The 17240-nt window shown below is 38.3% G+C and overlaps 1 protein-coding gene across 6 annotated transcripts in view; it reads left to right on the top strand.

Annotated features, from left to right (window-relative positions):
* The window catches only part of PTPN21 (protein tyrosine phosphatase non-receptor type 21), a 66824-nt gene that overhangs the window by 5559 nt on the left and 44025 nt on the right, over positions 1-17240 (top strand). For all 6 annotated transcript variants that reach the window (XM_060757047.2, XM_060757073.2, XM_060757038.2 and 3 more), the window contains exon 2: positions 3822-4169. In XM_060757047.2, coding sequence (XP_060613030.2) covers positions 3990-4169 — 180 coding nt within the window. In that variant the 5' untranslated portion in view covers positions 3822-3989. The remainder of the gene's footprint in view (positions 1-3821; positions 4170-17240) is intronic.

The raw sequence follows: 17240 nt of genomic DNA, 5'->3' as shown, positions 1-17240 counted from the left end.
CTTTCCTGAAGATTTTAGCTTTGAAAACACTTCCAGGCACTTCCTCCAATCTTTCTGTCAAGGGCTCTTGTGCCTTTCACTGAATCCCAGTTTGCCAAAATTCAAAATGGGGATTTTTTCTTTGCTTAGGTAATGATGCAAGGGAATAGGTTTTACCTGATGCATGGCTGCCTGCCATGCAGCTATCAAAGTCACAGGACCACTGGCAGGAAAAATGTGACAGGTCTGTGATGATGTTGAAGTTGGAGGGAGGAAGCCTGACACACAGGATTCTTCTGTGTATAAGAGACAGTGGCACCAATTTTCAGAGTGATGGCAGGGGATCACAACAGATGATTTGTGCAATATGGAGGGAAGAAATACAGGCACAGGCAGCTTGGCATACGGATGGTCTTAAGAAGTGAGCAATCTCTGGTCTTCTTCCCTTCCCAAGTTTCCTGCTTCTGTTTAATTTTGTTTTTTTCATTTGCTTCTAAAGGGCTAGAGCACATTTTGTTCCATCTTTTATAAAGCTGGTCTGGCGAACATATGGCTCTCCAGATTGCTGCTTGCATCAGTTGTAGTCAATATTGCCAGTAGTCAACACGTTCACTGTCCCAGTTTTAAAGGGTAGAAGTCCCACAGTACCAGACATGCAGGTAACTAAGGAAGGATTAATCTTTATGGAGAGAGGGAGCTGTATACACAACCACCGGTTGTTTCTTCATGTGGAAGCAGGGGCATTCATGGCTACATGTGGCTGGGCCATGGTGATTGAAATATTCACTACTGACATGAATGCTACCTTACACAATGTAAGGATTAGGTCCCTGGAAATGATAAAAATTATGACAAAATAAGAGCTGAATCTTAAAGATTAATCATGTTCAAGAAAGAGCATCATGTTAGTTTTTAAGAATATGATAATCTCTCAGAGAATCTATAATAACAAGTCAATTTTCATTTCATTTGCAATTTAAAGCACTGTATAACTTTTTGACTCAAAATTCCTGTCCGTGTTATTTTGCTAACCTCAAGTATGCAATGTTTATATTTGTTTTATTTTCTTGTTTTATTATGTTTACCTTCCCCTGATTCATGCTTCTCACATTCCTTGTTTCCTATAATATGTGTTGTGCTGCTTTGGAATTTCCTTTCACCTCTGAGCACATCAACAGCTGAACATCGTTTCAGCATGAGCCCAGTTGCGTCATTAACCACAGTTCTACTTGTGGTTGTCCTCTGCTCTACCTTGGTAGTTTGATTAATGCTATCTGATCCATGAATTTCATCTTCTGGCACTAACTCTTGTTTCAAGTTAAATTGTCTGTTGATAAAGTTTTCATAATGAAAAGAATTCAGAAGGAGTTTACATCTGTGCAATAATAAAAAGTGTTAGCTATGGTGCCACTGCCATTGTCTCTGAGAGATCCTCCAGAAGTGTTACCGCAAGGTCCTGCCCTGTAGCCATTTGGAACATTTAGTCTTGCTCCTCAGCAAAAGCCTGTTCAACATGGGAAGCCTTACCCGCAACAGTGCTGCTGTCAGCATAGCCTCTGGCCTCATGCAGTTCCACTACTGTGGAAAGGTATTGCCATTGGTGAGCTTATATACCTGTTGAAAATTTGATGGCATAGGAAATAGTCTGCTAAATCTGATCTGTTCAAAATAGTGCTTTGTGGACTGGTCCCAGTCCCTGACCTATCTGCTGCCAATCCCTAGAGAGCTTCCAAGAAATAGAGAAATTACTGTACGCACCAGGCAAAAATATATTATTGGTCCTTGGCATAGTTGAATTGTCAGTCCTCCATATCAGATAACTATGCTTATCTCATGATATAATAACTTTTGTTGGTCTTTAAGATGTCAAACAATCTTTGCTGTTCTTGTAACAGGCAAATACAGCTTGTTATTGTTGTGTTCTTTCAAGTAGTATGATGGGGTTTTCTTAGCAAGTTTTGTTCAGAAGGCTAAGAAGATGTTACCCACTCAAAGTCACCAAATGGGCTTCTGTTCTTAAGCAGGGATTCAAACTCTGGTCTCAAGAGTCACATTCCTATACCTAAACCACTTCACATACTGACTCTCCTTTGAAAATGAAAACATTTTCAAGTTCCAATGCAGGGAATTCAGGCAAGTCCTAGAGTTTACTGTGGTCAGGTTCTAGGTTTTCTTTGCACCTGTGACAAATGTTTGGCACACTGGAAAATTATTCATGCTATTGCTCATGCTAATAGTACATAAAAAAGAATAAGTTTGGAAAGGAAGGATCTGTCTGTGGAAGGATTGATCAATTTTTTTACAATTAATTTTTTTTCTACTGTCTGTTAGATTGGTAAAGTAAAGCTCTATGAAATCTTTGGGGAAGGAAAAATATTTTTCTCAAAAGTTTATTTTAGTGGAGCTGGCAATTATTTTTAAAGTGCTGTTTTATGTCAGCTTTCAATTTAATTAAAATCTTAATGGTTTTTTTAATTTTCATTCTTGGTTTTTGTCATATTATTTGAATACATGTGTTACCCCAAGGACAATAGGTCAGTTTGTAAGTGCAACAAATGAGTTACAGCAATACTGTAAATGAATTAAGAGACTTTTTCACACTCACTCACACACACACACACACACACACACTTTTATTTTATTTACTTTGAAATAGATAGACTCTGCTTAACAATATGTACAGCTTGTTCTACAGCTTTCCAGAATGCCTTTGGAGAGATGCCACATCAACTAATGTTGCATTGCATTACTCCTATGGTTTTTCAGGAAGGGTGGTTGGTGGAAAGTAGCAGGCTTTCTCCACAGCTTCCTGCCAACCACACATCCTGCTGCACTTGGCAGGAAATATCACTAGATGTTCTTTGCTTCCATGTGACTGGAATGGGTTTTGATTTTTTTTCCAAAAGCAAACACTGGAAGAGAAAACAACACTGGTCATTTCATAAAGTTAACTAAGATAAGTTGCAACCTTTCAAGTCCAGATCAGGTGAAATCACCCCCTGTCACAAACTAGTTAGGATATTGCTCTCTGTTGTTGTTGGGTTTTTTTAGGTACATGGTATGTTTGGGACACTGTGTATATGTGTGTGTGTGAGGGGGGAGGAGTGGTTGACCAAGACTTATTTAGAGTGCATTTGTATTGCAGGACTATTGTGGAATGTCTGGACAACTGTTTAGCCTTGTTTAATGCCAAGAGGTTCCAGGGAACAGATGTATCTCCTTTTCCAGGAATATTTACTGCCATCCTGGGAGTGGTGCCAATGCAGGATACAGAGACATCCCTAACAGTTCTGTTTTCTAACTTATCATATTACATACACGCTGTTTGATATTAAGTTGTATTTGAATGCTATGGAAAGAATTGAAGTAATGTGATCTCTTCCGAATGTGTCAGCTAGTGTACATTAATTCCCCTGCCTGCTCTAAGTAAATGTCTCCAGTTTCCATATCGTTCTGTCTCCTAGAACATTGTTTATTTGCAGTTTTGTCTTTGCAACATGTTTAGTGTTATACCATACTCCTGCTGCTTAGCATTATGACCTAGGAAATCCTAGTTAAGAATATGAGTTGGAAAGCACCCTGTTTAAATCCAGCCTTATTCATAACATTATGGAAGTTAAAATCTTATTTTCTTAGTAATATATGAGTACTGTAATAGTGACAACCCACCATGTAAACTGTTCATGAGATGGTGCATGGGAAGTAACATGAAATGTTCTGTGCAGAAAACCAACAATCAAATTGCACTTTATAGGTAAAACTTGGCAAATGTAAGCAGACAATATGAATAATCAAAATCTGATTGTGTTTCCTGTTCCTAACTCCTTTCCTTTCCTTTGTAGGGTTGCTGTGAATGCTGGCTTTGCACAGGACCTGGAGAACAACCTGCTACTTTTTCATGGCTGCCGCCGGCGGTTGATCATCTGGGAACTTTGCAGCTCCTGACTGTTGATGGGAAACCTTCCCGGATGTTTTTCTGTGACCTCGTGTGAATGTGTTAGGGAAGAAAAATGCCTCTGCCTTTTGGGCTAAAACTGAAACGAACTCGACGCTACACAGTGTCTAGCAAGAGCTGCTTGGTGGCTCGTATCCAGCTGCTTAACAATGAGTTTGTGGAGTTTACACTATCGGTGGAGAGCACAGGGCAGGAAAGCCTGGAAGCTGTGGCACAGAGGCTTGAGCTCCGAGAGGTAGGAACGATTACAGGAGGTGGTTGGGTTCTTCACTTCGGGATGGACACATCATTTACGGAAGGGGTCTACATAGGAATGCCACAGCAGCCTTGCACTAGATCAGACTAATTGTTCAACTAGCCCAGTGTGGTTAACACTTGTTGGCAGTGCCTTTGCAGGGTCCTGGGCAGAAATCTATTATATTACTTGCACTCACTTCCTTGGGAGTTTGTCCAGGGCCTTTATGGCACACTTAAATTAAGCACATTCTTAAAGCACATTGACACAATATTTATATTTAAGCATACTCTTAAAGGCATACTTTAGCATATTCTTAAAACTAATGAGTCTAGAACAGTGTTTATTAACCTGGAGGTTGGGACTCTTGGGGGGATCATGAGGGGATGTCAGATGGGTCGCCAATTACTATCAGAAAACAGTATTTTCTGTTGGTCATGGGGCTTCTGTGTGGGAAGTTTGGCCCAATTCTATCGCTGGTGGAGTTCAGAATGCTTTTTCTTATCTTAGGTGAACTACAAATCCCAGCAATTACAACTCCCAAATGACAAAATCAACCACTCAACCCCACCAGTATTCAAATTTGGGCGTATCGTGTATTTGTGCCAAATTTGGTCCAGTGAATGAAAATACATCCTGCATATCAGATATTTATATTGAAATTCATAACAGTAGCAAAATTACAGTTATGAAGTAGCAATGAAAATAATTTTATGGTTTGGGGATCACCACAACATGAGGGGTTGCAGCATTAGGGAGGTTGAAAATCACTGGTCTAGAAAAATGTTGTTCACCTGGAAGTGAAAAGATCTCAATATTGGCACTAGGAGAGCTTCTCCAAGGAGTGCATTTGACAACTAGAATGCTGCAACATTTTGTTATAGTTCTGTCACTGGTCTGATTGGTATGAGACCTCTAATAACCAGTATGGCCTTATTTTATCAGCAGTCCTCTTATAATTGGATTTAGCCCTCATAGCTGTGAGGATATGTGAGCTATATCTTGACATGGAAAAGCTTTGTCTGGTAGTATATCAGTTTAGGATTAATGAGACTGAGGTTCAAACCAACACTTTGCCATGAAATTAATTATTTGGTGTTCAGCCATTTGCCATCTTTAAGTTGAATCTATCTGACATAGATTTTGTGAAGATAAATAAAAGGGGATGTAGGGAAAACTCATTGGAGAAAGTGCTGATATATCTAATGAAATATGCCACAGAAATGTTGTACATGAATGTGTTGATATATCTAATGAAATCTGCCACATAAATGTTGTGAATACTGCTCTTGATTGTGCAAGTCAGCTAGGTATGACTTCTTTCAATATGTTCCATTCTATTATCCCCTCCCCCTCACATCAGATATGTAGCTTTGGATGTACATTAAGCTTTTTAAAGGGCTGGGCTTAGTGTGTTCTCTAAATATTTTATCTCCTTATTCTGCAAAACTTGGGATTTCCTGGAGTGTTTTGAATTTTCCCTCTTGCTCCTCATTATGCCCATTTGAGTGAACTCAGTATATGCTTATAAGTGTGTTTCATTGTGTATGTAGAAGCCTCAGTGTGACTGAGGTAGACTCCAAAAGTGTATATTCTTCAGGGGAGATTTTTTTTTATCGTGTCAGAAATGACTTGAGAAACTGCAAGTCGCTTCTTGTGTGAGAGAATTGGCTGTCTACAGAGACGTTGCTCAGGGGACGCCTGGATGTGTTACCATCTTGTGGGAGGCTTCTTTAATGTCACTGTATGAGCTGGAATTGATAGATGGAAGCTCATCTTGTCTTGCAGATTTGAACCGCTGATCTTCAGGTCAGAAATTTAGCCAGCACAAGAGTTTAACCCATTGAGCCACCGCAGGAGTAATGTCTGCAGTCAGTAGCATGGTTCTTTCAGCAGACTCGTCCTGTGGTCCAAGTAGTGTGGAGACAATATAAGGTGGTATAGTACCTTCTTCCTCTCATACCATGAACTGCTGCAGAAGTCTTTTGGAAAGGCAGCAGAAGCAAATAATGAAGTACACCTCCTTCCAGCAGGATGTTTCATTTAGAGACCAAGTTTCAAAATCCAACTTTGTGAAGTGCTGAACTGTTACCTTTGTGCTGTGTGTTCTGTTTTGATTATGCCAGCTTTGTGTGGCAAAATAAATACTGACATGGCACTCCAAATGGGCTGGATTACATACATACCTTTTTCTACACTAAGCTTTTGTCCCCAGTTGGGAAACAGCCCATGGAGTTCAGTAAAAGTAGAGGGAAGACTCTGAGTCAGCAGCAGTGGTTTGGTTGTTGACATTGCTTGTTCCTGTTAGAGAATGACCTTCTTGCCATCATGTTGTGTCTTTTGCTTCTTTGGCCACTATTACCACATAATTTTCTTTCTGCTCCTGCAGTCTGTTTCAATGATTATATGTTTTTGATTTAAATTGCACATTGTTTGATTTTGTTAACATCATTAGCCCCTTTCAGTTTCTTTTAAGAGAGAAAAAGCATAATAACAACAAAAACAACAACAATAATAATTAAAATGGTAGCATCTCAACCATAAGGGCTAACAGCATTGATGCAGGCCCATATCCATACATTCAGTGAAAGTCTGGTTTTTTGGGGTTTTTTTAAACTGTAGTTATTTGTTGAGAACTGTGATAAGAGAATGTCATTTGTACTGATTACAAATCTCTTATCCAAAATTCTTGGGACAAGAATCATTTTGGATTTTTAATTTTTTTGGAACATCTGTATTTGCACAATGAGATATCTTGAAGTTAGGATCCAAGTCTAAACACAAAATTAATTTATATTTCACATGCACCATATAGACATAGCCTGAAAATAATTTTATACACAATGTTTTAATAATTTCTGCTTCAACAAAATTTGTGTACAATTGAACCATCAGAAAGCAAAGGTGTCACTATCTTATCTGTTCCCATGAACAATACTGAATTTTGGAGCACTTTGAGTTTTGGAATTCCTGATAATGGATACTCACCTGTACTTGATCTGTTAGCAAGTAGACAGTAATGAACCCTCCTGAAAAGACTTTTTTGGCACCAACCTGCCCAAATATTACTTTTTTGGTTAGATATAAGTAATTTGTAACAATTGCATTTACATGACAATATATTATTATTTTTACGCCATATGACACATTATATTGATTACATTCTATCCTTTACTATTCTATACCTATCAATTTTCCCCTCCCTCTTTCTCCCTCCCCCCTTTTCCCTCCCCAAATATTCCTCATGGGAGACATCTAATTCATTGGATCCTATTTTTTTTTTCATTTTGAATTTAGTTCTGAAATTTGATTCAAAATGTACGCTTTACAATGAGATTAGAAAATCAGACCTTACAGTGAAACTTGGCCAGGCTTCACTCTAACTCTGAACACATTTTTCTGTTTGGATAATTTTTCTATTGAAGGATGAGGTGGGATATGGAGACAGGATAGAAAACAACATTCTTGAGATGTAAAAAAATCTTTTGGAAAAGTAAAAATATGTTGTTTACCTTCCAACAGTGTTAACATTAAAATGTTTTATCAGATTTTTAATACCTCCTCTGAATACCTTCTTTAAATATTACATGTTTTGGAAGAACGGCCACATTCCAAGCATTGGTTGTTTGTGAGGTATCCACCGCAAACCAGTCTTTTCACAGACAATGCCAGATGCCTTGCCGGTCCTTGTAAAATTACATTTTTATGCTAGTGTTACCCCAGCATGCTTAAGGTGATGTAGCCTGTCAACAAACCTGTAAATTGGGTTAGGCTGAGGTTAGAATGACTGGCTAAGTCACCGAATGTGGTTCACAGCTATTTAAAATCGGTATTTGATAAACAGTATTTAAAACTCCCTTGGGCTTAGTCTCTTCCTATTGCTAGACCACACTGTTATTACAGCAGTAGGCCATTGTCCTTATCTCCTCTCCTCTGAGTGTCCCTGAAGTCCCCAACTCATATTGTCTCTGAACTTTTTATTTATTTCTTTAGGCACCATTGGTTCACTTCTGACATAATGGAAAGGATTTCAGATTGCCAGATTGAAAAATGGAGAAGATTTGTGTGTCTTTAAGGGTGTGTAGAAGAGGAAACTTTATCAGATGTTGCTTGGCATGTAGCCAGCTAACTCTTGTTGAAATTCCTGCTTCTCCACAATTTAAAAGAGCAGGAGCTTGCTCCAGTTTTCACTCTGGTACCCCTAAAATAGGGAGTATAAGATGGGTTTAGGTTGAGGTTAGAATGACTGGCTAAGTCACCGAGTGTGGTTTGCAGCTATTTAAAATCGGTATTTAAAAACAGTATTTAAAACTTCCTTGGGAGTACCTCTTTCCCTAAGAAATAGAAGAAGAGTGGTTTCTTCTTTTTCTCCTCCGCCTCCTCCTCCTCTTCTTTCACCTTCTCCAAAATGAAAACCGAGTCAGTGCATCAATGACAACAAAATGGGATACAGTCCCCTAAGTGATTTGATGCACAAAAAGTAAAGATTAGATGAAGATGAAAAAGACAGCTTGAAGAAGCAAGTCAGGGCAGTAGAGAGTAGGAAGGGGATGAAGAAATATAAGAATGGTCATTCTTTTTTCTCACAGATTCTTGCAGTTGGCACAAAAATTAGAATCTGATGAACTTTCATCCTTCTTTTTTTTTAAAAAAGGGTCTAGTCCTCAAGGGTGGGGAGAATAGTTTACTTATGTGCATATAAGGGTGGGGAAGTCTTAGTAGACATGTATTTATCGCATCAGAAGCAAACCGAGGGTACAGGTGTAATGTATTTTAAAAAACACAAAGGTTAAAAACTTGGCATTATACTAAATGTCCTTTGATCAGAAGCTGGCCCCTTGGAGTGCCTCTGGTGTTGCTGTAAGACGGTCCTCCATTGTGCATGTGGCAGGGCTCAGACTGCATTGTCATAGGTGGTCTGTAGTTTACTTTTCTCCACATTCACATGTTGTGGATTCCACTTTGTGGCCCCATTTCTTAATATTGGCTCTGCATCTCGTGGTGCCAGAGTGCAGTCTGTTCAGCACCTTCCAAGTCGCCCAGTCTTCTATGTGCCCAGGGAGGAATCTCTCATTAGGTATCAGCCATGGCTTGAGATTCTGGGTTTTAGCCTGCCACTTTTGGACTCTCGCTTGCTGCAGATCTTGCTTGCTGTAGATCTTAGAAAACTATTTCTTGATTTAAGACGTTGATGTGCTGGCTGAGATCCGAATAGGGAATGGGCTAGAGATGCCACTGCCTTGGTGACAAGTGTAGAACATAGACATTTCTTTCTCTACTCTTTCTGCCCATTCATTCATCATCTCCAGCTTTTGCTTCATCACTTCACTCTGAAAGACTTCCACCAAACCTCAGTGGCCACAACACCCACCTCTTCCATTGAAAAATTCCATGTCTTTACAGATCTGTATGAATTACATTGAATGGATAATATATGCCAATTGAGTTAACATAATGTGGCACGAGTCTATGATATTGTATGTCTGAAAAAGTGCTTGTTACACCACGTTTCACCCTGCATTTATTTAGAGTTCAGAAACAAGACATGCAATTTTTGCTTCTGATTCTACCTCTCATCTTTTTTTAAATGTGTGCTGTAAATATAATGGAAAACAACCCTAGTTATATAAAACAGAGTTTGCTGAGGAGTGTATATTGTGGCATTTCCAGAATGTGAATTGCAGGGAGTGTAAATACAATCTGGTTCTCTCCTGACACACCCTGGCTGAGAGGCCAAGTGGTAAATGTGCCTTCATTAAATTCCAGAAGTCAGTGTGGGCAGACTACGGAGATGATGAATGGAGCACAGAAAATTTTGCTGTTGTAGTGCATTCAAGAGACTGAGTAATCTCTAAAAAGATCTAATTGTGTTTTATATTTCGCATCAAAGCAGATACAACATAGTTTTCTATCTCATTTTTCTGTGTCTTATGCACATTTGTTTTCTTTTATAAAGATAGAAAGCAGCCCTGTAGAATTGTGATCAGGAGTAGAAGTTTTCCATGAGAGCTGTAGTTTTATAAGGCCTTTAGCATATTCTGCTAAATAGAACTGGTGACTCACCAAACTGCAATTCTCATGATTGCTTACCATTGAGTCATAGCAGTTAAAGTGGTATCAACCTGCGTTAATTCTACAGTGTAGATCAGGGGTCTTCAAATTAAGGCTCGGGGCCGGATACGGCCCTCCAAGGTCATTTACCCAGTCCTTGCTCAGGGTCAACCTAAGATTGAAATGACTTGAAAGCACACCACCACAACAACAATCCTATCTCATCAGTCAAAAGCAGGACCATGCTTCCCATTGAAATACTAATAAGTTTATATTTATTATTTTTCTTTATATTACAAAAGTGTTTTTACATTACAAATACGATACTTGCAGTGTGCATAGGGATTCATTCATGTTCTTTTTTTCAAATTATAATCCAGCCCTCCAACAGTTTGAGGGACTGTGACCTGTCCCTCTGTTTAAAAAGTTTGAGGATGCCTGGTGTAGATGGACCTGAAAAGGAGAAGAGCTGTACAATACCGTATGTTGTCTAAAAGGTCCTCTCCAAGCATTACTTCCCCTCAAAGGAAAATATACGGAACTTGTAATGTTTTGTTGAAGGCTTTCATGGCTGGATTCACTGGGTGGGTGTAGGTTTTTCAAGCTGTATGTGTTGTAGTAGAGCCTGTGAGTGATGTTACAAACAGTAGTATGGGTGCCAGAAGGGGGAAAAGGGTTACTCGGGAGCAGGAATCTGATGATGAGCAGCAGAGAAAGGGGATCCAGGACATATTTACAGCACCTACAGATGAGGAGTCATTTGAGGGATTCTCTGGGGATGATGGGCCAATGAGTGAAGGAGAAGAAGGGGACATCATGGATTGGACTAAGATAAGAGAAGTGCAAGCTATTTTTGAGGAGCCAACAACTAGTGATACCTTTATGGGGTTCTCTGGGGGTGAAGACTAGCAATCGGGGGATCCAACTGAGTCTTAGGGGGACCTAAGTCTTGATAGGAGATGTAGGAATTGGAGGGAAAGACGAGGGAATTCACGTGAAGAGCTGGGAGCAGCTGTGGGGGATAATGATGGGGTGGTGGTCAGTTCATCTTCTGATGATGATGTGTAAATAAAAGTGGGTTCAGAGGTGATGGGTCCTTGCAGAAGGCACGGTGTTGATGAATGTTCGTGTGTTGGGTGCTGTGTATTGGAAAAGATTCTTGTAGACTTGCTGCTGCCTGTTTCGTGTTCAGCGTTGGTATAGGATCTGCAGTTTGGACCTCTTGATCGTTTGTGTGTTATTTACCCGGATTGGCTTCTCGTGAGTGTGGACTTCTCCCTTCCTGGACCTGGACCGGTTTGGCTAAAGACGCTGCTTCTGCGGACACTGGAGCAGCGTTGTTTCGGATTTCTCCTGCTTCAACCCTGGACTATGGCTGACGATGCTTCTCTTCCTACGGCTCCTCCTTTTGTTAACCATTTGTGTACTGTGCCTTTTTGTTTTGCCTCAGAGCGCTTTGTTTGATTTGTTTCTTTTTCATCCAGTTAACCTGGATTATATTTCTGTTAACCTTTTTGGACCAGGTCTGGTTTGTTTCTTGAGTTTTGACCAGTGGCACTGCATTTAAGTGTCTCAGCGTACTTTTGTTTTAATAAACTCTGTTTTGAAGCCACTTTTGAGTCTGGCCCTTTAAGGTTGTGATTCCTTAAAACTGTGGCCCAGTTTTAATAGTGTCTTGTTGTATTGTTACTGTTATTGTTTTCCTGCTTAACTGTTTTTAATTTGCTTTGGGTATTGTATTGTTGTATTGTGTTTTTGGGGCTTCGGCCTGTGTAAGCCGCATCGAATCCCTTGGGAGATGCTAGCGGGGTACAAATAAAGTAATAATAATAAATAATAATAATAATAATAATAATAATTCCAACAGTATGGCCATTGTTCTCCTGATGTTTCGCCTACAGATGTCTGCCATAGATTCAGGTGAAACATCAGGAGACAATGCTTCTAGGACATGGCCATATAGCCCGAAAAACCTACAACAATCCACTTGTAATGTTGTTCCTCTGGCACGACTGAAGAGATTGGAACAACCCGTTTCTCATATAGGAGCATTAAACTAGGTGTTGATGGTGATTTGTTAACAAACTGTAGTTTATACTATCAACACATCATATTGAAAGCTATGGTGAAATCTTGTTAATTGAAACATGAGAGTGTGCTTCCAAAATTCCCTCATAGTTCCAATTTGTCTTCCTAAACATGGAAAATAAGCTGGTGTGTGTATTTGTGTGTTAGTGAATTTGTAGGCAGATACATGACTGAAGATTTAGGAGTTTTCAACTACTCTTGTGTTTTCCCTTCATTGTGCATGAAACAGTTGGACAATATTTTTCTCTTTATTTTATACTGGCATTGAATGTTTGCCTTTATTAGGTTGGGAGCCGCCTTGAGTCCCCTTGGGGATATAGAGAGGACTATAAATAATAATAATAATAATAATAATAATAATAATAATCATCATCATCATCATCATATGAGAGCACAGAAGTATAGCAGTGTGACCTAGTGAATAATAAGAAAACAATAGTAACATTTATTTTTTACATACCTCTCCTCAAGACTCAAGACAAGTCACAACATATTTAAAATTCATAGATAAAAACATAAGGCCATTAAAAGACAGATGTAAGATTAAAGCACGTTAAAATCATTCATGTCAACAAAATGTAAGTCTAAAATTCACAGTTTAAAATAGCTTTAGAGCCAACACAGAGCACTCAATGGACCATAGTGTACACCAACACATGCCTTTAAATGCAAATTCTTTGAGAGACAATGTATATAGTTACAAATTTTCTCTCAAGCTTTGTCCATGAAGAGGATGCTCCTTACATTATGAGGGTTGTACATCCTTTAATCTGGAATTCCAAAATACTCCAAAATTGAAAATTGTCTACATTGCTGGCTGAGAATGACACATTTACTTTCTGCATAATACATGCATGAAATTATTTTTATATACTATTAAAAATATAAAACCATTTTCAGGTATACATGAAACTTGAATTTCACATTTAGATTTGGCCTCATGCCCAAGATGTTTCATTATTTACATGTATCAAAATTCCAAAGCACCTCTGGTCTCAAGCACTTTGGTTAATGAATACTCAACCTGTATAAATTAATTAATTGTCTTTTTGATTAATGTATCTATCACATATTTAAGCAAGTAAAAGCTTTGGCATAATTGTTGCAGAAAACATTGCAAATAGTTTAAGTACGTGCACTATTATCTATAGATGAATTAGTCTGTCTATTGAATTGAAGCTTGTTTCAATAGGAATAAAACTAGCTTCACTTCACCTGACCTATTTATGAACTATTTTCTTAAGAGGTTATATGATTTATCACTTATAAAGGAAAGGCAATGGAGAAACAAGCATTGCATCACCCTTCAAAAGTAGACAACGTAATACAGTTCTAGCCAGCACGGACCGACCTGGTTGTATGGAGCAAAACTTAGTAGTGAGAAAAATAATTCTACTCTTTGGAAAGTTTGTTATGAAAGCATAATTCTGTTAATGCCTTCAATTTACATTCTCATGTGACTTCAAAGAAGACTGGTGAGACAACTCTAATGCTAGGAATGGGGAGGACCAGTGAATTGTGGCCTGTCTGTTAGGAAGCTGGGATTGGCTATAATCCAACTGTGTTGTACAAAGAGAAACATAACCTAATAGCTTCTGGTCTTCATTTAATGTGCACCTTATCTGCCAGTTAAGTCCATCCATTCAGATTATGTGAACAAACCTATCTGAGCCCTGCAATTGACACCTGAAGCTCTGTTCTTGGCTGTACTTATAAATAATATCTCATTGGCAAAGATTAAAATGAAGTCTTCTCAGGCTTAGCTTAGCAATTCTTGAAATCACTTCCCAGGAAGATTTATGTTTTTGTTTAGTTTTGCTCTGAAGACTGGCCTGATTTATAAGATCTTTTTACTGTCTTGGTTTATTGGAGTCCTTTATATCCTTTCTTTTTTCCCAAACTTGGGACTGGGTTTGTTTAATTTTCTGAATTATTATTCTTTTAAGGTGTTTTTATTCAAGCTCAGTGGTTCCCAGCAGTGGTTTGTGGACCACTGGTGGTTTGCAAGAACAAAAATATGGTCCATGGCTTCACCATTATTACACTGCTGCCTCAAAACCATGTGGCAATAAGAGCAAAACCCTCTTATAGTGCTGAGGCAATGGGGATGTCACGAGAGGAGAGGCTGACTACCTACGAAATATTACTGCTACCACATCAGCTCTAGATTACGAGGATGAGCAGATGGCAACTACTGGATGTTATATGTTCTGTATTGGAAACTAGAGCTGTTGTATTCTATCCAAAGCAATTTTCTGATTCAGCACCCCAAATAACCAAACCAAATCTAAAGTTGACCAAAAACTAATTTGTAACCTTTTGGTACTAATTTTGGGGAGTGATCACTGGTCAAAGTGATCCTTGTTCAAGTGGTCCCAGGTCAAATAAAGATTGGGAACCACCATTCTAGCTAAACACATACTGCAAATGTCTTTGAGAAGCCATTTTATATTGACAAGTGGGATATAATTACAGTACTTTGATTAATATAATTCATTTCTTCATAGCAGGGTCCCTTTTTATGGAAATCGAGCCAGCCATGTTGAGGGCTGGAGCATGGTTTGGATTAGGGTTTACCTCATTGCAAGTGGGTGTATAACTCCAAGTGATTTATTTTCTTCCATAGGAATGAATGGCTGTCAGTAACTTTTATGGGAGAAAGTAAATGTGTTTACCCATGGTGGGAAGCTGAACATAGTCTTCTAACCCAACCCCTGATGATCTCAATCCCTGAGTCAGAAGGCTGCTCTTGCGTCTCACTCAATGATGGGAGCTTGTTAATTTTGCTTTTTTATAAGTCTTTATATAGTAAATTGTCCTAATTTCTAAGAAGGGGTGAGAGTGCAATGCAAGAGCAACTTTCTGGTAAGATAGGGATGTGACTTGATTTTCTGGGGGGAAAAATCAAGTGCCTTAAATTGTGTGAATTGATTTACCATGTCTATTTAAATTCAGTTTGGTAAATGAAAAAAAAATCCTCTCATTTCTTTACCTTATGAACAACTAACCATAACTGTTTGAACTGAGTTGTTTCATTATGGAAAATATTCAATTAAGTACACATAATGCAGTTTAAGTATTATATTTAAACACACTTATGTGGAAATTGTTTTATTAATGTATTTGTGAACATATTAAAGGGCATGTTCTTCTATTACATTGTTCTGCACTTCAGGTTTGAAAAATTAAGACAATGAAAAAAACCATTTACACATGAAGCTGGCTGGATTCATCCTTAGCTTCACTTAAGGGTCAATTCACTGGCATTAATGGGACTCAAGTAATGTACAAAGTCCCATTGATTTCAGTAGGTTAATAATGTACAAGTGGGAGAGAGTGTGTTATAGTAGTTCGATTATTGGACTACAACTTTGGAAATCACAATTCAAATCCTTGCTCGGCTATAAAATCCATTGAGTGACCATGGGAGTGACCATCTGTCAGCCTGAGATGAAGGAAATCACCCTCTGAGCAAACTTTACCAAGAAAATCTCATTATAAGTTTGGCCTAGCTTCACCATAATTTGGAAATGACTTGAAGGCAAACAACAAAAATAACAAATGTACAAAAACTAAATATGGATCCAACTACAAATAAATGGCTGTGTATGATAAAATCTGTGTTTGTCTACCCATCCATTGGAGTAGAATTTGACTGCCCTGCATCAATTTTTTTTGTGACATCTCCAGTTTCACTATTATTATTTGCAGAATTATTTGTTGTTGTCGTATGATGTTTTAGAATAGATTGTATTGTTGCATTGAATCTTTGCTGTGAGGTACGGAGGTAGAGAAGATCGGAATATAAAAGTTTTAAATAAATAAATAAATATTATTGCAATGTTTACTATTTCCATTTCATGCTGAGTAGAATTTGAATCAGAAGTATTTTTAAGCACATTCTCTTTCATAAAAGATTGCTTTTCTAGTATATCTAGCAGGAAATACAACTTTTTCCATTCATAATCTATATAATACATAGGATTTCCTTTTAAGTTTTATGTGATTTTAAGAAATAGGCTTGTTTTGAATGAAATGAAGTTTCATTCAATTTCCATTCATTCAAGTTTCCATTGAGTAGAACAGTTTCTTCTTGGAAAGTTTAAGATCATCCAAAATAAATTGTCCAGGGCTACATTGCATTCACTGGTTACCATTTAAAGTACCATTCTTTACAAACAACTCTTAGTCTTTTTTTGATTGCATTTAACCATGAAGACTGTATTTCAGGGTATGAAGTACATGCAAAGGGACAACAACTTAAGGCCCCATCTACATTGCCATATAAACCAGATTCTGTATCCAGATTATCTGATTTCAACTGGATTATATGGCAGTGTAGACTCATGTAATCCAATTCGAAGCAGATAATCTAGATTCAGAAAATGGATTATATGGCATTGTAGATCCAGCATAAGTCATCAGTGTTGGTGACATTTAGAATGGCATTTATATAAAACAGAGAAAAGTTCTTGTGTAGGTGTGGTCAAACATGATTTTCTTTTTCCTTTGGAATGTGATGTCTTCTCCATTCCAAGGACTGGTTTGTCTTGGAGCACCAGTTCAACGCCATTTGCCCCGTGGCATGCATATTCAAATCCAGTTATCGATAAGTGACAGAGAAGTGTTGCTCTATGTACTGCATTATTTGGTCTTCTAACTCAGTACCAAAGTTACTTAAAAACCATGGTATAAGCCATTGCAGAGTTACTGAGGGCCTTGCATCATAACAATTCAAAACTGCAGCAATCATTTCAGCAGTAGTGTCACTAGGGTTGATGTCTCCTAGTGCAGTAACACAAGTTGTCACTTCCTGTACTCAGCAACTCTCTTGTTCAAAGTCATAGCCACTAAAGCCAAATCAACAGTTTCTGGCAGTGACACCTAGATAATACTATAGTAGAGGTGCCTCACTGTAGCAACAACAGCAGC

This window comes from Anolis sagrei, chromosome 1 (genome assembly GCF_037176765.1).
Source record: "Anolis sagrei isolate rAnoSag1 chromosome 1, rAnoSag1.mat, whole genome shotgun sequence".
Lineage (NCBI taxonomy): Eukaryota > Metazoa > Chordata > Lepidosauria > Squamata > Dactyloidae > Anolis > Anolis sagrei.
The sequence above is the reverse complement of the archived record's forward strand: the minus strand, read 5'-3'. Positions and strand labels throughout refer to the sequence as shown.